Source organism: Asparagus officinalis, chromosome 10 (assembly GCF_001876935.1).
Source record: "Asparagus officinalis chromosome 10, Aspof.V1, whole genome shotgun sequence".
NCBI classification, from domain to species: domain Eukaryota; kingdom Viridiplantae; phylum Streptophyta; class Magnoliopsida; order Asparagales; family Asparagaceae; genus Asparagus; species Asparagus officinalis.
The window spans coordinates 3663385-3685752 of record NC_033803.1 but is presented as its reverse complement, the minus strand read 5'-3'; the positions used below and the strand labels follow the sequence as shown (position 1 = coordinate 3685752).

Genomic DNA, 22368 nt, shown 5'->3' with positions numbered 1-22368 from the left:
CGTTAATCGGAGAATTCTAACTAATCATAAATTTTGTTTCTCTCCTAAATTGCATTTCCTAAAATAACCTTTTTACCTATAGTTAATTACAATCTTGGGTGTGGAACACCTCCTAACCGCTAAATCTATCTACCTAGAAATATGAGAGCTATTTTTAAAGAAATTATTTATAGATATGCCACCAGTGCTCCAACAAATCTTTATGGAGCACCGAAGCTGTTAGCTTACTTAGTTTGTATTAAATATTGTATATTACTTTTAAAAATTAATAGTAGGAAATATATTGCAATTTTTAGGTCATGTTCTCTCTCTTTGGGGTAAAATAGAATAATTAATATACAGAACTTCTCTTATATCCGATGCATATGTGTTCGCCAACTAGCTAATTAATATTCGAAACCGTTTTGTATCCATCTCTCTAATATACAAACCAGACCAATTTTAGCTTTTTTTGCGGATATAATTATAGTTTTTTCTTACTGAAGAAAAAATGTAATATGTATCACTATCCCCTTTTAGAAAGAAAACACAAATATGATAAATATCATGTCTGAAGCTTATCCGAATCCATTTGCAACCCTAGTGCTGAGTAATCTTTTCCATTTTCTAAGCTAGATCAACTTAGATCTTGATTGTAGAATAATTTCAAAACCGTCCCTCGATTTGAGCGTTTCTCAAATAACCCCTTTTAACATTTAAAATTTCATAAAACCTCCCCTTAACTTTTGGGGTTCTCAAAATACCCCTTTCAAGTTTAAACAATTTTCCAAGAAACCCTTCCTCCTAACCGCATTAGCTTGGGCGGTTTTCTAATAATTTAAACAAGATTTTGGTATTAGATGCCACATTCAAATATTTCACCTGAAACATTCAAATATTTCACCTGAAGTTTATTCAGGTGCAAATGGCACAAGATGCCACAAACGGGATGCCCCTAAACTCCCCCAGGGGCAAACTGAATAAATTATACACCAATCGAAAATTGGAGTACAATAGTATAACCAATATCATTTATTGACATAATGAATTTATTCTCCTGCAAATGGAACCTGATCAAAATATAACACCTCAGGGACAAGATGACTGAGGTAGCATTCATCAGTTCAGGCTGCAAACAAAGCCTCTTCCCTCCGAGAGAAATATAATTACGCCTGCAACAAGCTAGAATATTTGGATCCGAGGAATGGCCTCTGGATGCAGAGCAGAGCGTTCTTAGTCACTTCGGAGTTCTCATGGTTCATGAGCTTCATCACCCGCTCCTTTGCCTTGTGAGATCCCAGACGACAATACGACCACCATGATGATACTGCATGAACTGAGAGAGATCGTAGCAAGTGACAGCAAGTGCTGTGGGATCATTTGAAGTGTCCATGATTGTGATGAGAACGCGCAAAATCTGCAACAGAATGTACCGGACAGTTATTTAAACATAGAAGAAAGCATTAATATTGGAGTCAAGAAGGTACTAAAATGAAACTGATATTCAGAACAGGAATTTTGAGGAAGCAAAGCACACAGAAACGGAAATGCGAAAGCTTATTGGAGGCTTTCGGTCACAGTAAACTTCTTTCCTAACCTCTTACTTCATCATCCTCAAGAATCCTAACTCACATCTAACAGAAGTCTATAACTTTTTTTTAATAAATTTTCCTATCCAAAGTTATTACAAGGATAATAAAGCCTCTATCCCAACCACCCTTGGTCATCATCAAATCAGAAGTTTTCTCGATTAAATACGAAAACTAATAGGAGAACTTGATAGTTCAGAAGGCCATGAGTCCATACAAAATTTCAGAACAAAACATTTATCTTGATTAATGGCAATTCCTCAATTACCAGGTCACAAGAATTACGCTGCAGAGAAAATGCCGATGGCTATGCAGTTTGTTTCATCAAGCAAGCATAATTAGACACTATTACAAGCAAAAGAAAATATTCAAAACACTCTCAAAGCTGAAAAATGTGTCTCGAAATTTCTAAAACATCCATGAAATTTATAAATAGGGAACAGGTCCACCCGACTTTTTAGAAAAGGAGAAGATGAGGAAGACAAAAGCGAGACAGATAAAAAGGACGAGGAGATTGAAAGGGAAATCCCTTCAGAGTTATTGCTAATAAGAGTCACGTACGCACAGAAAATTCCTCTGTCCTCAGAGTTACTACTCCAAGTAGGCCTAGGTATTAGGAATCCCTAATTATTAAGTTTCTTCGTATCCTAACTCTACTTAGACTAGGATTCCTTCTTAACTGAGGAAACCTTGGCCTCTATATATGTAAACCCTACATGCGTATTGAAACCCCATGAAGACCAGGCTGGCAGTAGCTCGCCAGAGAGAAGCTCTCTTCTATCCTTGGTTCCAATCAACTCTCCGTTTCACGAAAATCAAGGAGATGGAGTTAATGTAAGAAGAAGTTCTACCACGACGAAGAAGAGTCGAGGGCGGCGACAACACAATGGAGACAAGAGTCGAAGAAGAAGCACCTGCGTACTTAATAAATGCTCCGATCACTAATCAGAAGGAAAAGGAGAAAAGGAAGAGAGAGGTTCAATTAATAATAATAATAATAATAATAATAAGAGAGAAACAAGAAAAGTAAAATAGAAAAATTAGCGGCACAAATAAAGAGCATAAACCACCCGAAACTGATGGAAACATTACCGGCCTCCTAACAATTACCTCCGAAGACAAATAACAGGAAATCAAATAAACTTTTTTGGGAATATATATATATATATCTGCAAATTCCAACCAACAAGTTGCTCCAAAAGAGAACATAATAATTACAATAAAAGCGTAACGGCAGATCACTCCCTCCTTCATCATTCCCTATTGAGCTTTGTTATAGGGACCCAAAATATGGGACCAATAATGGGGACAAGTGAGGTGTCCCCCTTCTATTGGATAATGAATTGGCAATCATTAATAATGACTAACTCATTATCTAATAGGAGGAAGACACCTCACTTGTCCCCTCTATTGCTCCCATATTTTGGGTTTTTAAGGAATTTTTCTTCCTATGCTTTGCTATAGGGACCCAAAATATGGGACCAATAAGGAGGACAAGTGAGATGTCCCCCTTCTATTGGATAATGAATTGGTCATCATTAATAATGGTCAACTCATTATCCAATAGGAGGGGGACACATCACTTGTCCCCTCTATTGATCTTGGGTATTAATGAAAGCAAAGCCGTAGTCTCCTCCTTCACCATCACCCAATTCGTAGATCCTCAACGTTTGCCCAGCCTGCAACGCATTGTCCTTCATGAACCTCCCCCAGTCACTGCCGTTGAACCGATACCTACAATTACTGTCGATGAACTTGAAGAAAACATTGTACTCCCTCCCCCTCTTATCCATCACCGTCACGTCCTGCGAAGCCTTCGAATGTGATCGTATTGCAAGCTTCAGCAACGGCATCGACCGATCAAAGTCGTCTTTGCCGATCTCTAACCGGTTATGGTTTTTCTTTGCTTCTGTTACTGTCACCCTTTTCTTCAGACAAAACTTTGGCTCCGATAGACCTCTTTGAGCCGCTATCTGTCTCCATAGCCCCGTCTTGACTACCGGATGTTTCTCGTGTTGTTGTTGATTTTGTGAAGAAGGAGATGACGATGATGATTCCGTCAACCAAACCTTTCTCCTCTCCTCGTCCTCCTCCTCCTCTTCATCATCGTCGGTCATCGAAAAATAACAATGTGACCTTAAAGGATGATTCTCTTCTTCTCGTTGTTGTCGACTTGAAGGAGATGACAACCCTTTTATCCACTGAACCTCTCTCTTCCTTTTCTCCTTTTCCTTCTGATCAGTGATCGGAGCATTTATTAACTACACAGGTGCTTCTTCTTCGACTCTTGTCTCCATTGTGTTGTCGCCGCCCTCGACTCTTCTTCGTCGTGGTCGAACTTCTTCTTACATTAACTCAATCTCCTTGATTTTCGTGAAACGGAGAGTTGATTAGAACCAAGGATAGAAGAGAACTTCTCTCTGGCGAGCTACTGCCAGTCTGGTCTTCATGGGGTTTCAATACGCATGTAGGCTTTACATATATAGAGGCCAAGGTTTCCTCAGTTAAAAAGGAATCCTAGTCTAAGTAGAGTTAGGATACAGAGAAACTTAATAATTAGGGATTCCTAATACCTAGGCCTACTTGGAGTAGTAACTCTGAGGACAGAGGAATTTTCTGCGCGTACGTGACTCTTATTAGCAATAATTCTGAAGGGATTTCCCTTTCAATCTCCTCGTCCTTTTTATCTTTCTCGCTTTTGTCTAAACTGTGGATCACGTGGGGGGGACCACCACGTGAATGAGCGGAGTTTTATTCTCGCGTGAAGAGGTGAAAATCCAGGCCCACCCGACTTTCTCTGCGCAACTATATATATCAACTTGTTTTTTATTTAGGGTTGGGCGAAGGCGTGTGCAAGTGGCGGCTGTGTAAGCGTGCAAGGGTTTGTGCAATTGGAGGCGTGCGAGGTCAGGTGCAAGGTAATTGCTTTTGCGGCTGCGTGAGCAATTAAGGGTGTGCGGCGGCTGCAGAAAAGAAAAATGCTCGGCTGAGGGGATTTTGTTGGCGACTGTGCATGCAAGCTCGGCTGAGGCTTTAGAGTTAAAGCAGTCATTTTTTTTGGGTTTTGTGCATCCCCTTGAGAGAGATTTTGTAAGGGATCTAAGAGTTTGTGAGGGTTTAGATTATGAGATTGTAAACCTAGTTGTATCTCTCCCTCTAATAGTAGATCCCCCTCCTTGCCCCGTGGACGTAGGCTATTTGTCGAACCACGTAAAATTTGTGTTCTTGTCGTGATTTGTAATAGCTTGTAGGATCCCTCGACAGGTTAGTCCTAGAACTGATAAGAGGAAGAACCGATATCTCACTTTGTTGAGATATCCGCTTCAGATTCTTGTTTCCTTGGTGAGACAGGAATTCTTACGATCTAATCTCTTATTGTGCACCTTACGCACCGGAGGTGCTGCCGAAATTTCCGCTGCGCATAACAAGTGGTATCAGAGTCAGGTTGGATTTAGGAGCTTGTTCAAAGGATTCGCTGTTGGATTCCTATCTGAAGAGTTAGATCGACAACATGAGAGAAACAAGCATATCGGGATCGTCTCTTTCGAAGGCGATACAAAGTCTGAGCATCAATAACACGAAGATTGATGTTCCGAAGTTCAACGACAAGATTAATTTCGGATTATGGAGGTGTCAGGTGATGGACGCCTTGGATGCACAGAATTTGAAGGAGACTCTTGAGTTACAAGAGAAACCCGCTGATATAGAGGACAAGGTTTGGAAGAAGATGAATAGTAAGACTTGTGGAGTTATTCGGTCATGCTTGACGCCGGATCTTATTTATGACGTAATGAACGAGACATCGGCGAAGAGAATGTGAAAAACACTCAATGAGAAGTATCTGACGAAAAGCATTGAGAATCGGCTTCACTTGAAGAAGAGGTTTTACCAATTCAAGATGAAGAGGGGAGTTTCCATTCGGGAGCATGTTAACAACTTCACGAAGCTAATTTCAGATATGGCCAATGTAGATATCATGGTTGAGGATGAAGACAATGCGATGCTACTATTGTGTTCTTTGCCGGAGGATGATTTTGGTACATTTGTTCTCACTATGATAAATAGAAGAACTACGGTTAGCTACAATGAGGTGACCTCAGCTTTAGTGAATTATGAGTTGAGGAAGAGTAATGACGAACCCTCAGAGAATGCATCAGAGATGCATTAGCAGTTCGAGGCCGTGGTCCAAACCGTCGTCCAGGTGATCGTTCAAGATCGAAGTCAAGACGTGGCCATAGAAATATTGGTAGGAATCAATGTCGCTTTTGCAAAGAAGAAGGACATTAGAAGAACGATTGCCCAAAATTGAAAGATAAAACTGGGAAGAATAAAGGGAAAGCTGTATAAGCTTCGGAAGTGAATGTTGTCAAGGCTAGTGACGACAATTCAGATACAGATTCTTCAGGCTATTCCTTCTCTGCACTACCGTCAGTTTGTTACGCTGACTCTACGGAGTGGATGATGGATTCTGGTGCTACATACCATATTTGCTCTAGGAGGGATTGGTTCTCTAGCTTTGAGGAGTTAGAAAGAGGGGATATCGTGCTCATGGGTAATGATCACGTATGCCCTATTACTGGTATTGGTACAGTACGGATCCGGATGTATGACGGGGTGACTCGGGAACTGAAGGAAGTAAGATTCGTTTCTCAATTGACGAAGAATATCATTTTGTTTGGAACTTTGGAGGCAGCTGACTATAAGGTGATCTTGGAGAATGCGACTCTGAAGGTCACAAAGGGGTCCATGGTGGTGATACGAGGTGTCAGGGAAAACAATATTTACTACTTGAAGGGCAATACAGTAACAGGAGGTCTGACAGCTTCGATTACCACAGAGGAAGATACTACCAGTTTATGGCATATGAGATTGGGACACACTGGTGATAAATTCTTGCAGTTATTGACGAAGCAGGGGCTATTAAAGGGTGCAAAGACCTGCAAGATGGAGCTGTGTGAACATTGCATACTTGGGAAGAAGACAAAAGAGAAATTCGACACCGCTATTCACAATACCCAAGGTATATTAGACTACATTCACACAGATGTTTGGGGTCCTTCCAAGCACACATCACTTGGTGGGGCTAACTATTTTGTCACTTTCATTGATGACTATTCCAGGAGGACAAGCACACATCACTTGGTGGGGCTAACTATTTTGTCACTTTCATTGATGACTATTCCAGGAGGAATTGAGTATACCCGATGAAGCATAAACATCAGGTTTTTTGTCACTTTCATTGATGACTATTCCAGGAGGAATTGAGTATACCCGATGAAGCATAAACATCAGGTTCTGGATATTTTTGTGGAGTGAAAGAAGAAAGTGAAGCTGCAGACAGGTAGAAAGGTGAAGACTCTACGTTCAGATAACAATGGAGAGTATAAGAGTGATCCGTTTCTGCAGTTTTACCGGGATCACGGTGTTAGGCGACACTTCACAGTTAGAGAGACACCGTAACAGAACGGGGTGACAGAGAGATTGAACCGTACCTTGCTGGAGAAGATGTGATGTATGATGATGCAGAGTGGATTGTCTAGATCTTTTTGGGCCAAAGAGTTGGTTTATGCAAGCCATCTCGTGAAAAGGTTGCCGTGCACTGCGATACATGGGAAGACTCCGTTGGAACGTTGGTCTGGTTCGATAGCTAGTGACTATGAGTCGCTTCGGATATTTGGGTATCCAGCTTATTACCATGTCAATGATGATAAATTGAATCCGAGGGCGAGGAAAACAGCCTTTGTGGGATTTAGAGATGGAGTTAAAGGCTTCAAGTTATAGGATCCACAAGACAAGAAGATAGTTATTAGGAATGTCACATTTGATGAGGCGTACATGATGAAGCCTCAAGTTCCTCAGCAGGTAGAGGAAGACCAGACAGTTGGGATATCGTAACAGGTGGAGGATGATGTGACTCCACCCACTCCAGATATCATTGTATCCATTGAGGCTCCTACAGAGGTGACACTGGAAGGAGATGGGATGACAGTCGAGCATTTAGAGGATACAGTGGATGTTGGAACTCAGAAACAGGGTCATGTTTAGGAGTCCATTACAACTAATAGACCAAGAAGAAATATTCGTCGGCCAGCTAGATATGACGATGTCATGGTTGCATATGCTTTATCAGCAGAAGTCGTTGATGACTTGGTTCCTTTTACATTCAAGGAAGCAAAGTCAAGCTCTGATTCGAATAGGTGGAGGGAAGCCATGGAGGAAGAGATGCAGTCTCTTCATAAGAACGACACTTGAGAACTTGTAAAACTACCGAAGGGTAAGAAGGCTATTGGATGCAAGTGAGTGTATGCAAAGAAAGAGGGATCTTCTATTAGGGACATTCGGTACAAAGCCAGATTGGTTGCCAAGGGTTATGCACAGCTAGAGGGCAATGATTACAACGAGATATTTTCACCTATTGTGAAGCATTCGTCGATTCGTATTTTATTGGCATTTGTGGCACAACTAGATTTAGATTTGGTCCAGATGGATGTGAAAATAACCTTTCTGCATGGAGATTTAGAAGAGGAGATCTACATGACATAACCTATGGGGTTCAAAGCTGCAGGAAAGGAAGAATTGGTATGCAAGCTGAAGAAGTCTTTTTACGGATTGAAGCAATCGCCGCGACAATGGTACAAGAGATTCGACGGCTTTATGATTGGCCGAGGGTACACGAGGAGCCCATATGACCCGTGTGTTTACATGCACAAGCTACAGAATGGTGAGTATATCTATTTGCTGTTATATGCTGACGATATGCTCATAGCTTCCAAGAATACTTCAGCTATTATAAAGTTAAAAAAAGAGTTATCATCCGAATTTGAGATGAAGGACCTTGGAGAAGCAAAGAAGATATTGGGTATGGAGATCGAGAGAGACAGGGTGAAGGGGAGGTTTAAGTTGACACAGAGGAGTTACTTGTAGAAGATGCTGAAAAAATTCAGTTATGATGGCAATGTCAATGCGGTGAGTACTCCATTGGCTCCCAACTTTAAGCTATCAGCTAAGATGTCACCTGTTTCAGTTAAGGACCGGGAATACATGTTCAAAGTTCCATATGCCAATGCTGTGGGTAGCTTGATGTATGCGATAGTATGTATAAGGCCAGATTTGTCACAGGCCGTGAGCATGGTATCCAGATACATGCACGACCCCGGGAAGGGTCATTGGGAGGCCGTTGTTTGCGTCAGGAACAAGTTCTGTTGTAGAATTCATTATAAGTTTATAACTGTTTATCGATTACAATAAATACAAAAGAGTGAGCTTCGTACTTTGTAAAACTACACTTTAAAATAAAAATTAAATTACAAGTTCCTAAGAAACAAACGCAGAATCGTTGTTTGGATCGCTACTTGCGTGGGATCTTTGCCTGTGCCGAGGGTGCGTTAGCTCGTGAACCACCGATTCACAGATTTTGATTGAATCGTGAAGGCTTTTAGATATTCTTCTTCGTTTATTGAAGTAAGAATCTTTAAGCGAATATCTTATCGATGTAAGATGTTCACTCTTCCAAAGATCAAGTCGGAGCTTAGATCTTTGGGAATCGTCAAAAGCTTCTTGAAAGTGTTTATGAAGAATGGAGACTCTCTCTCTTGCTCCAAATCACCAAAAGCTCAAGTCTCTCTTCTCCAATCTACCCTCCCGTCCTTTGTTTTGTGTCTAGGGAGGTATTTATAGGGATAGGAGTGCACAACAGTCGAAATGGAGGCAAAATAACTGATCGAATATATGCTCTTTGGGCGCGTCAGCCTATGCTGCCGCGGCTACTGACGCATCAGTATGGACTGGCGCGGCCAAAGAGGCAGTTCCAGTCACGTTCCATCATGTTCGAAACCGTCCTCCCACGACTTTTAACCACTTTTTTCGTGGTTTAACTACTTATCCACGTCAGCACACATTCTCTTTCTGATATGCTGCCACGTGGACCTCCAAGAGATGTTAAAAATTGTCAACAATTCACATAAAAGGCTACTGTATTATTTGCGCGTCACCATAGGCTGCCGCGCCTATGGCGCGTCACCATAGGCTGCCGCGCCTAAACATGTCGTCTGTCAGTGTATTTTATCGTTGGTGTGTACAATGTTCTTTTATGTTGTTTCGCTTCTTTTGGACGATTCCCTCTGAATAAGATAATGGCGTTTACCATCTTCTCTTTGTCTTGAGCAGTATCTAGAAGTCCGTAAGCATTTTTTGACACCTACAGATACCCCCTCCAAAGTATCTCAGACTCGATCTTTTAGAGAGGAGTCTGGGATACTTTAGATAAGATAAGTTTTACTTACAATCTCTTCAGTACTTAGTTGAGAAGAATCTATGAACAGCTTCAATTCTTGACTTCTTCATCTTTTAGTCTACTCAGTGCTTTGTATAATAGCTAAAATTCTTCCGGTGCTGCGTTTATCGCTTGACCGTTATTGAAGTCTTGAATCAGAGTTGGTGTTGAAGGATGGAGGAATAGTTTATACTCATACACCTTATCGGAGTGTTCGGGAAATAGTTTAACCTCGTATACCCGTTGGGAGGTTCAAGGAGATGCAGTTTATACTCATATACTCATCGGAGTTTTCGAAAAATAGTTTAACTTCGTATAACCGTTGGGAGGTAATCAGGTTATCCCTAAGAATATTCTGAGTAATATTCTCCAGAAACTTCCTGTTGAGGGTAGGGAAACAGTTTAGACTCGTGATATTCTCCAGAAACTTCCTGTTGAGGGTAGGGAAACAGTTTAGACTCGTGTACCTATTGGAGTATCTTGGTCTCTTTTTGGAAACAGTTTAGACTCGTGTACCTATTGGAGTATCTTGGTCTCTTTTTTGTTGGTAGAGATGAACCCAATGATTAAGAGGAATAATTTTATATTTTATCTCCTAGTCTCTTATTTGTTAGTAGAGATAAACCCAAAATCGGAGAGAGAAATTTTTATATTCTATCTCCTGATCTTTTTTTGTTGGTAGAGATAAACCCAAAATCGGAGAGGAAGAATTTTATATTCTATCTCCTAGTCTCTTATTTGTTGGTAGAGATGAACCCGATGATGGAGAGGAAGAATTTTATATTCTATCTTTTGGTCTCTTTTTTGTTGGTAGAGATAAATCCAAAATCGAAGAGGAAGAATTTTATATTCTATCTCCTGGTCTAAAAGAAACTCAAAGTAGGATCTCTACTTCAAGATTCTGAAGGGTGAAACTAAGAGTGTGATTTTCATCCCAAGAATCGAGAAGATTTAGATAACCCTAACCGTTTAAAGGTTTGATTATCCAATCTAAAAGAGGATTTCTCGTTTATCGAGATGGAATTTTAACTTTGGTCCTAACTGTTTAAAGGTTTGACCGAATGGGAATGTGTGGAAACCTTTCATTTATCGAAAAGGGATTCCAATTTTGATCCTAACTGTTTAAAGGTTTGACCAGATGGGAGTTTGATACGATCCTAACTGTTTAAAGGTTTAATCGTTCAAAATTTGTGGACCTCTCGTTCATGGAAGGAATCGAGAGGGGATTTTGGCTTTGGTCCTAACTGTTTAAAGATTTGACCAAATGGGGATTTGAGACGATCCTAACTGTTAAAAGGTTTGATCGTTCAATTTGTGGACCTCTCGTTCATGGAAGGAATCGAGAGAGGATTTTGGTTTTGGTCCTAACTGTTTAAAAGTTTGACCAAATAGGAGTTTTGAAATGACCCTAACTATTTAAAGGTTTTGATCGTTCAATTTGTGGACCTCTCATTCATGAAAGGAATCGAGAGGGGATTTCGGTTTTGGTCTTAACTGTTTAAAGATTTGACCAAATAGGGGTTTGAGACGATCCTAACTGTTTAAAGGTTTGATCGCTCAATTTGTGCACCTCTCGTTCATGGAAGAAATCAAGAGGGGATTTTGGTTTTGGTCCTAACTGTTTAAAGGTTTGACCAAATGGGGGGAGTGGAGGTACAAATAACAGTAGGAATGTAGATTTGCACAAATCACTCAGAAGAGGTTTTTGGTAACCAGTGATAAGACTTTAAAACAAAAAGGGGTTTGCCAAATGTCATGGATTGAAATTTTAGGTGTTGTGTCAAAGCTCAACAGTGGGAGTGTTAAAGGCTCGGACACAGCGTGAGTTTGAGTGGATTTAACCACGAAGCATTTTTGATGGGCTCACTATCAGTTGATTTGATCGGTGATGGATTTTATGGTGAAGGGCTGTGAATCATCAAGCACTCCACAACTAGACCGTAGGAGTTTCGTGAGGAAAGACTGACCCGATGAGGTCATTGAATCTCATCTCAACGAAAAAGTACTTGGAAAGTCACAGTGGGAGTTGACGAAATTGATCCCGACTATTGAAACCAACCAAGAATCGGATGAAGGAAAAGCAAATGGGACATGCTTCATCCTTGAAGGATTTCAGAGGTTCGTGAAGGAAGATTGACTTGATGAAGTCATGGAGTCTCATCTCAATGAAAGAGTGCTCAAAAAATCACAATATGAGGGGTTTTAATCATTTTGGACATGATTAAATAGCCACATCGGGAGGTTCTTAATCATTTTTATCATGATTAAGAGTGGATTATTCAGATGATTGATTTTTACCTTGAATAATCAATTAGTTTCGGGTTATCCTTAAGAATACCATATATAGCATTCTCCAAGAACTTCCCGTTAAATAGATTACCCTGAATGTACTAGGGATAGTACTTTTTCAGAAACTTCTCGTTTGTGAGTAATATTATTGTTCTTGATACAGAATCAGGTCTTGGTTCTTGCCTTCGTATTCAGCCATGATAACCTCGTATCCACCCCCAGCTTTTAGGTGAACCTAAGTCTAATCATATTTGGTTACATTATTGGAGCGCGTAATTTAAGGAAGTAATTTTTAACCTCTTATATCAGTCGGAGGTTCGGGAAACAGTTTATACTCGTATACCCTTTGGAGTGCATGGAGAAGCAGTTTTTTTTAACCTCTTATATCGGTTGGAGGTTCGGGAAACAGTTTATACTCGTATACCCTTTGGAGTGCATGGAGAAGTAATTTATACTCGTATACTCTTTGGAGTTAATGTCGTCTTTATTTGGTTTGTTTCGCCGTTATGACGCCGGAGTTAATCAAGGCTTGGATTTTGTTTTTTAGTCCAAAGCAAACCTTGGTAGGATGAAGAATCCTTCTGTGGTATGCATAGTAGTTTGTTTCATCAAGCAAAACATTTGTCTTGATTAATGGCAATTCCTCAATTACCAGGTCACAGGAATTACGCTGCAGAGAAAATGCCGATAGCTTATGCAGTTTGTTTCATCAAGCAAGCATAATTAGACACTATTACAAGCAAAAGAAAATATTCAAAACACTCTCAAAGCTGAAAAATGTGTCTCGAAATTTCTAAAACATCCATGAAATTTATAAATAGGGAACAGGTCCCACAGAACCATTATCAGCAATTCAACATAAACACCCTAGTTTTACACATCAAAATAGCGTCACCCATGGAAGAGGACAGAACGAAGCTGAAAAACCCAGACAACTAATTGATCGAGGTGTTATGCCTGTCAATTGATGGACCCCTATATCATTTTCCTATACTAGGCAACATACAAGACAGAGAGAGAACATGAGCTACACAGAAAAAGCATACTTCTCTGACAAAATATTAAGTTTCGTGAGAAGACCGAAAACAAATAGAATTTAAAAACCACACCTGGAAATCATTTTCTTAGAAATTTGTAATGTTCTCACGCCAGAATCCTGAATCGTTGTGCATAGGAGACCAGTCTAGATGACCCAAAAGGACCTCTTGCTTATATTTATCAAAAGAACTTAATCTTTTAATGTTATCTTTGAGCCCCTCTTCAAGTTGGTTCAGTGCTTCCAACAAATCCTACATACCAAATGAGAAATCTAGAATGTTAAATGCTTCTGAAGTGAACCAACTTTAAGAAGAACTAAGAAGAAAAGGGAAAAAGATACAGAGAAAATGGTCATCTGAAGTTATAGAGAAGAAAATTTTCTATGTAAATAAGCTAAATATTTTATGAGGCTAATATACTAGCTAGTTGCCGATAGAAATAGGTAACATCTCTAAAACAGTCTAGTGTAGATTTAGCACTATAACTGTAGCTCAATATAGAAGAAAGATAATCATGAAGTGGATTATCTCTAAAATTGGTAGCCTAATAGGATTTTACATTTTCTCCTATTGTATCAAAAACTATATACTACAAACTACGAACATTATACACTAGTTAAAACAAATTAGAAGCTTACTCTTAAAACAAATTAGAAGCTTACTCTGCAGTTATAATGTCAACAAATGTAAAGGAAAGACCACAAAGACCCCAGTAGAATCCAAAGTTCTTACCAGCTAAAAGTTGTGTATTTCCATTAAACAGGACAAACTCACCTCATCACTCCAGGCCTGTGTTTTTAGACTCTGGACAACTTGTGGTAATCCAAGATCAACCATTTGCGCCCCAAAGGCCCCTTTTAAAGCAGATTTGTAAAGGTCAAAATGACCACCCTCACAACCTACAGTAGATCAACAGGTTTCAAATCTTCACTCAAAAAATAATATAGTGAAAGTAGGGAAACTAAAAAGCCTTAACAGAAAACAGTTAACAAACTCCACCTTTTCTTTAGTGGAACCTTTGACAACATCCACAAGTCTTGACAGGACTCTAGTAGTCGAGAGGTAGTCTACTGCTGCATCATAATAGGACAAGAGCCAAACACAGAGGCATGTTTCATAAAGAAGCTGCAAAACAGCACGGTAATGTTAATTTCAGGTATTTATACAAATTATTTATTGAAATATGGCTTCGCCTAAAGCGGTAATAGTTCTATGCCTGAGTTGTGCAAAATACATGAAAAATCAAAATAATCATGCATGAACATGAAGCAGCCAAGAAAAACTACTAAATCAACTAAAGCCTATCACAGGCTTTGAACGTGTGAAATGGAAGATACCTACTTTGAGTGGTTGCAAATATCTCAATGCAAATATTGGAAGCCTTTGGACATGTTTCTAGATCTCTATCATGTGCTTTCTTATGTAACAAAGTTCATTTTTTGATCCCCAAAAGCTTATCAGCCATAAACTTCAGTCATCATTACAAAGATGCATTATTTAATATGAAATGTGCTAAGAATAAAAAATTACATTACCTGGATAGACTGTTGGGTGGATGCTGGAGAAATCAAAGGAATGAGCAATTTCACGCCATCTCCTTGCACGAACGAAGTTCTAACACTAGATTCCCTCAGCAAAGTAGACAGACAATTGACAGCCATTGGGACAGAACGACTAGGATGAGATGGATTCCTCAACTGCATATATAAAAACTTACCTAAAGAGTACTCAATCCAAGGACAAAATAAGTGCTTAAGCAGATAACTGAAAATAAACAGGGTTCCGGATGGTCTAGACATGTGAGTGCATGTTGTTCATCCTGATTTTTTGATGTTTATGAATTATGCATTAATTAGAAGAAACAATTCACATAAATTTGAACCTGTCTACTTCAAATTGGATTAGGAAGCAGATCTAGAGTACTCTAAGGACCCAATGTGAGCATTAGGTCCAAGTCAACACTGGAGACATTTCCAAGTGAGTTTCACCATCCATTAGTTGTTTATCAACTAATATTAACTTGGTGAACGTTGCTAATGATGAAGAACACCACGATCAAGAAAGAGTACACAGTGAAAATTATCAAAACACTCAGAAGAATAATTCAACAGCAAATGGACAAAGCATTGTATGAAAATGTCGTGACTCGTGAGTACGCGTAATTCATCTTACTCCCGGTATGTTTGATTAAAATGACAAAACATGTCATTAAGCATATAAATGTTGCTTCTTGGAGAAATCCTAACCTGTGAACATAACCATTCAACCAAGCTATTCAACACATCATCAGAAGACGTAAATGTGCTCTTCGAATGTGTAGCTTCTCCATTTGAAACAATACCCTCGTGAAGTTTAGGTTGAACACTGTAAGCATAAAATTCTTCAGTTAAAACTACGTATTGTCTCAATGAACGTCGAAATTGATGGTTTCAATTACCTTACAATGAGGGACAGTAATTTACAACTCTTTTCTTGTATTAACCAATTTCCCTTCCAAAGCAATCTGAAGATTTGTAAATGTAAATCAGCGTACAAAATAAATGTGAAAACCAAAAAATGAACCAACCAGCATCAACAGGATTCTAGATGGCATATCATATGAAACTCGCAAAAGCAGAAGGCAGATTAATCTTCCGAAGTTATGAACGAGGCCATCTGTCTTATAGAAAGGCCAAGACAACACTAAGGTTTTATATGATCAGAAACTTGAGTAACTAAAAATGAACCACAATAAATAAATGGTGGATATTCCAGTGCAGAAAGGGGAAAAATCAACAGTTTGGGCAGAAAGCAGTTAAGAACTTAAGATCACTATGTAAATCTGATGAGACGTCATACAGGTACAATTAGATGGTGTCACCAACAGATAAACTAGAAGGAACTCCAAATTCTTAAGATATTGATACCCTCAGGCAGATTATGTACCAGCAACCAGGTAGCATGACGAACACATATCTGAGAGCAGATAAAACAAGAATGAGCACGTGAATTACAAGTATGGCATAACTAGCACTATTGCATGTGCAAATGCATGTGTAACAGATTAAAACTTAAAATTTCTAATTTTTATATAAAATGGGTCACTTCCCTAAGGGATCATCAATTTTTCCAAGAGCCTGTTATAGTGTTTGTTCATTTAACAAGCTATATTTTATATATCTTATTTGGAATTGGCTATAATAAATATTTCAATTTGAGCGATGACATAATTTTCTTAGATAATGTTCTTTAGAAGAGTCTATTTTTCATATTTCATTCAAGTTATTATTTTAATTATTTTTAGCCCAAGTATCTAGATATACACTTTCAATAATATTTACATTGGAACATAATGAAATTATAATAGCTGTTTTTATTGTATTTATTTATGTGCATTTTTTTTGAAAAGAACTTTATCATTTCATATTTTTATCTCTTATAATATGCAATGTAATGGGTATGTTATTAATGAGCCTTAATAATAAGCTCATGTCAACATTTTAGAAAGTTCTAGAAAAAAGAAAGAGAAAAAAAAGGAAAAAAGTTCTCCTATAAAATTACAATTCTACCCTTTTCAAATACAGTAAGAATGGAGGAAATGTCCACCTCTCATCCATTTTTGGCCTAACCAACTATTTCCATTATATAGTAGTATATATAAAAAACACTATATGTCGAAATGGAATGAACAGAGGAACGAGATATTCTGTTATAATGGGGATATATATACCAACACAATAATGTTAAAAACTAAAATATTTCATGGAAATAGCTATAAACTTTTTAATGCTGATATCAGGCACTGGTTTTTGAAAGGGTGGCTTACACACAACTAATATGTTGTAATATTACAATAACCTTATCTAGACATATTTAAATGACATCATCAATGCAATAGCCCTTGGATTCTTTTCTCCATCTTCACGCGAAAGAAAAAAGAAAAAACTTACTGTATGTCACCTTGTGCAACAAAACTTTTACTTCACATTTACATTCTTAAAGATACAGATCCAAAAGATTCAAAAACTTCATAGCATTAAGAAGAAAATAGGAGGACCATATACATCCAAATGCATGGGATGCATATAAATATGTTTGACAAGAGTCATGTGTCTGCACAATGTCAACCAAAACCTAAAAATGTTATAAATTAAGGACTTATACAATAAGAAATATCCATCATGCGTCAAGGAGAATCCAACAAGTTCACTTCGATTTTTCTCACTTTCTCCAAAATGGATATGGTAAGAATGTCCATGATATGATTCTATATAGACTAGCAGTATGCATCTTAACAGAGTATATCCAAAAGAAATAGATGAAAAATAATACCAACCCATGCACTTGTACCAAGATCTTACTTTAAGAAAGGTTCATAAGTGTCTGTACTTGATAGAGAACTGTCATGAAACAGCCTAGCACGTTTAGGATTTTCTGCGGAGAAAAAAAGAAGTGTGTCAAACATGTCGATACTAGCGTTTGAACACAGTTTTGTCAAAAGAATTATACCTGTGAGCATTTCATCAATGAGGGCTAGGACATACTCTAATGTTTCCTCTTTGGAAATGTCGTGCAAAATATTCACAAAAACCCTAACATACACAGGCCTCTCCTGCAAAAGTATAGCACCCATGAAATTAATACAATGATGCAGGAAGTCAGGAACTATGTAAGTTGTTTTTAATCAACTCTATCACTACTCGCATATGATGAAAATGTCACATTAAAAAAAAACTCTACAACTACTCATAATGGCTTGAAAGTCCAAAATAAGATTAGAAATTAATTAGAGAGATCACTAAAAGATAAGATTTGGATACTACAAGAGGAGCTAAGCTACAATTGATAGTTTTCAATGTGTGGAAACTATAAAAGATAAGATTTGGATACTACAAGAGGAGCTAAGCTACAATTGATAGTTTTCAATGTGTGGAAACTATCATCCAGATCTAGAATTGGAGTTTCCAAGTTGAAAATCAGTATCATCGGATGTGATGTCATACACAGGAACTACCTAGAAATAAAATTTTTGATGCTTTTGATGGGTGTTTAATCATGTATCGAGGGTCAAAAAATTAAGCAATTTTACGAAAATAATGAAACATCGATTTTGTCAACATATCACATAGGTAAAACATGTTGAAAATCCTTCAAATTGTTATTTCTATATAGTTTTTGTGCATATCAGAATTTCAAATCACACCTAAATGATGTTTCCATATCCAAATTTAGATTTTGATCAATACTGTCAACATTGTGAAGACTAAACTGGCCAACAAATGGAAACAATTAAACTCCAAATAACTTACTACCGAATTCGGAAAAAAATAAAGCATGTTTAGGGCAACTTGCAGGATAGTTCTCACATCATCAAGCAGTGCAGCTTGCTGGCTCTCAGGTTTGTGATCGTATCGCCTCAGCAGCTGCAAGCATGTCCCTGTGATGAGCTCAGTCGTCATATAACTCTCCCATGGTATATCCTGTTAGATCTACATCATAAAACTTGAGATCTAAAACCATATAGCCATGATTAATTCAAAGAGATTAACAATAATCAAAAGAGCGGAAGCTTATACCTGAATTCATTGCTTGATCTTGATTTTGGGTTTTGGATCTTCTAACCTTAGAGTTTCTCTAGAACCGAATTTCTCTAGCTAGATGGGGGTGTAGAGAATTAGAGAATGTAACCCTAGGTTAGGGACCATAACCCCTTATTTATAGATGTTGTACTTTTGTAATTTAGCCCCTCAATAAATCACAATTACAACCTGGTATCTGCACATATAACCCCATGACTTATTTAAATACCAAATTAACCCAACTTAATTGATCACTTTAGTGGGTTATCCTGAAAGATAGCAATACACATTGATTAATCATATGTGCCCACAAATAGATTTATTAGATTAAATCCAACAATCTCCCACTTGGGCACCATATGATTCCTTAAATTGTGTATAACCTTATGAGCTCAAAAATTGCTATCACTGAAAAGGTATTTCCGAACAATCTCGTCCATTGACTATATCATTCGTTTGAGGTAACCACCTCCTCAATTTTCGCCATGAACCCTTAGGGTTTCAAACTGAAACCGCCGTCAAACCCAAAAATCTTTGATTTTTATTTTCAAAACAGATCCAGAATTGGAAAATTTTGAAGAAAAAATCAAAGAAAATTCCAAAAAGTTACTGTTCACCGGCGATTTTTTCAGTTACTGTTCATCCAAAAATACTTTACTGTTCATCCGAAAAATTTTTCGCTACTGTTCACCGAACATTACTGTTCATCCGAGAACAAAAAAAATTGAATCTTTAACCGGAGATTTAAGATAAAAAAAACCCAATAAAACTTAAATCCCTAAGAATTAATCAAGGTGGCTCTGATACCACTTGTTAGATCTACATCATAAAACTTGAGATCTAAAACCATATAGCCATGATTAATTCAAAGAGATTAACAATAATCAAAAGAGCGGAAGCTTATACCTGAATCCATTGCTTGATCTTGATTTTGGGTTTTGGATCTTCTAACCTTAGGGTTTTCTCTAAACCGAATTTCTCTCTTAGATGGGGTGAAGAGAATTAGAGAATGTAGTAACCCTAGATTAGGGACCATAACCCCTTATTTATAGATGTTGTACTTTTGTAATTTAGCCCCTCAATAAATCACAATTACAACCTGGTATCTGCACATATAACCCCATGACTTATTTAAATACCAAATTAACCCAACTTAATTGATCACTTTAGTGGGTTATCCTGAAAGATAGCAATACACATTGATTAATCATATGTGCCCACAAATAGATTTATTAGATTAAATCCAACATATCCCTCTTCAAAACCTAGAAATTTAGTTCAAAGTAACTCATCAAAACAAAACGCATCCAATGGACTTGAATCAATCAAACAAAGCGAAACAATTAGATCCCAAAACCTGCTCAGTGGTCAATTCGCCACGATCCATTGCAATCAAATCCCTCTACTGATCAGCAACAGGCCACAGCAGATCTAAGAAGACTGCACAAGATCAAATCTTTAGTAATCAAAGAGAGAGTTAACGCCATTTGTAATACTATTCGGACCCATTATCTCCCTATAATCCAAATCAACCCGCTATCTCAAAGCACCGTAATAAAAACAAGTACCAATTTGCAAAAAGGACAGAACTTTTTCCAAGAAACGATCTTTCTCTTCTTTAGTTTGAATTCCTTTAATGGGGATTGTTGATCGATCGGCAACTTTAAAGCCCTCACACTTCGCCGCCGCTCGGCACCACCGCTCGCCGTCAACCGGCGTTCGTCACCGCCGAGTTGAGCAGAAATTATGGAGGTGTGAGTGAAGAGAAGGGAGAAATTTTGAAAACCATCGGATTTAAAAAAAAAACGCAAAAACCGGCGTCTTCTAAAAATAATTGTCAAAACCGCCTTGGTTCGGCTGAAACCGGTCGGTTTTGACCGTCGGCTTAATGTTAATAAATTAACGTTATTATATGTTGTTTGAAGTCCTGTGAAGTTTACTACCGTCTATTTTCTTACGGAACTTAAAATCTCATGAAGTTTTATAATTTTTTTTCATCAAAACTAACCTAGTTTTCAGCCCGACGGTTAAAACTAAGTTTGTTTTGACAATTATTTTTAGAAGAGTTCGTTGTTTGCGACTTTTTTTGTAAATCATATGGTTTTCAAAATTTGTCCAAAGAAAGGAGAAACATAGACGCTGAATTGGACAATTTTCAATTTCGACCTATTTAGAACATTTATTGCACAAATTGACCTCTTTTGTACTTATTTTTTAAATTCGACCTAGTTTCAACCACCAAGCTGAAACTGGGTCGAATTTGAAAAAAAAAACTTATAAATTTCACGGGACTTCAAGTCCCATGAAGTTTTGTTACATAATAAAACTTCACGGGACTTGAAGTCCCGTGAAATTTGTAAGTTTTTTTTTCAAATTCGATCCAATTTCAGCTAGGTGGTTGAAACTGGGTCGAATTTGAAAAATAAGTATAAAATGTGTCGTTTTTTACAGTTAAGTTTGCAAATAGTTCAAAATTAAAAATTTTCCTCGCTGAATTTATTTTAACAAATAAACAGGTCATACAGGTTGGCCCGTGCCCGACCCGCTTATTAGTCTTATAGCTTCACTGGTACCCGTTTTTTATTTTTGTTACTCTTCTCTTTCATAATGAGTATGAAGATTTGCTTACAATGGACCAACGCCTGAAATGTAAATTTCTTTATTTTTTTTCGAATTATATATTTTAATATTTTATTTTATTAATTTTATTCCATATTTGGTAGATTTTTTTTATGTTTGTAGTGTAATTTTTCTTCATGTTTTATAGAGTAGATTTATTTTCTTGCTTTTTATTGCTTTGATTTTCTATTTTCTTTTTCCATTACTTGTAGTTTAAATTTACTTTTTGTTCTTTTGTTATTATTAATGTAAATTTTATTTTTTTATTTTTATTTTACAAAATGAGTAACTAATTCTTATAGAAATTAGTCAGGATTCAGATCAGCGGGTTGTGTCAACATTTGACACCTTTTAGTTTCAATATGAACCATAAAGTATAGAAGTTCTGAACAATTATCTCAGTCCTAATCAACAATCCTCAATGTATAGACCCTTTTAGTTTTCAAAAAAAAAGTTTGATTTTTCCCACATTTGTGCAGAATATATAACTCATCATTGATCGTTTGAAAAAAGAAAAAATACCGGTTAAAATGCACTATTGGAGGCTTTAAAAACAAGTATCTTTAAAAAAAAGGAAAAATTGCTTCTAAGCCCCAAAATCCAACTTTCAATGTGCCCGAACTCCTCATTTTTTTAAATGTGCTGCAGCCCCTTGTTTTTTAAAAAATTATGTCCAGGCCCCTCCATCATGATTTTAGCTCATGTCAGCGGATGATTAGATATGTCAGCTCATGATTCGACATGCCAGCTGGCTTAAATCCTAATTTTACCCTCCTCTTTCTCATGCCAGCGGATCATGTTTATCACGTTAACATGTTAACTCCTACTGTTAACATGTTAACTCTTACAGATAACATGTTAACTATTAATAGTTAACATGTTATCCGTAAGAGTTAAACATGTTAATATGATAACCATGATTGTCGACGGCCACGCGAAGTTCCTCAGGACGGCACTGGCGGCGGAGCGGGGGAGGTGGCAGAGGGGGACTGGAGGAGGAGGAGGGAGGTGTAGGGGAGGTGCAG

General features: G+C 37.7%; 1 protein-coding gene across 1 annotated transcript; it reads right to left on the bottom strand.

Moving 5' to 3' along the window:
- Positions 916 to 20499, bottom strand: LOC109826131 (probable V-type proton ATPase subunit H). The gene is given in 15 exon segments (XM_020393107.1): positions 916 to 1268; positions 1271 to 1396; positions 13239 to 13418; positions 13941 to 14026; positions 14029 to 14065; positions 14166 to 14291; positions 14702 to 14863; positions 15413 to 15530; positions 15604 to 15669; positions 17507 to 17579; positions 17655 to 17757; positions 18512 to 18625; positions 19978 to 19989; positions 20082 to 20164; positions 20293 to 20499. Coding segments are annotated over 14 exon segments (1356 nt in total). The 5' UTR covers positions 20112 to 20164; positions 20293 to 20499; the 3' UTR covers positions 916 to 1145.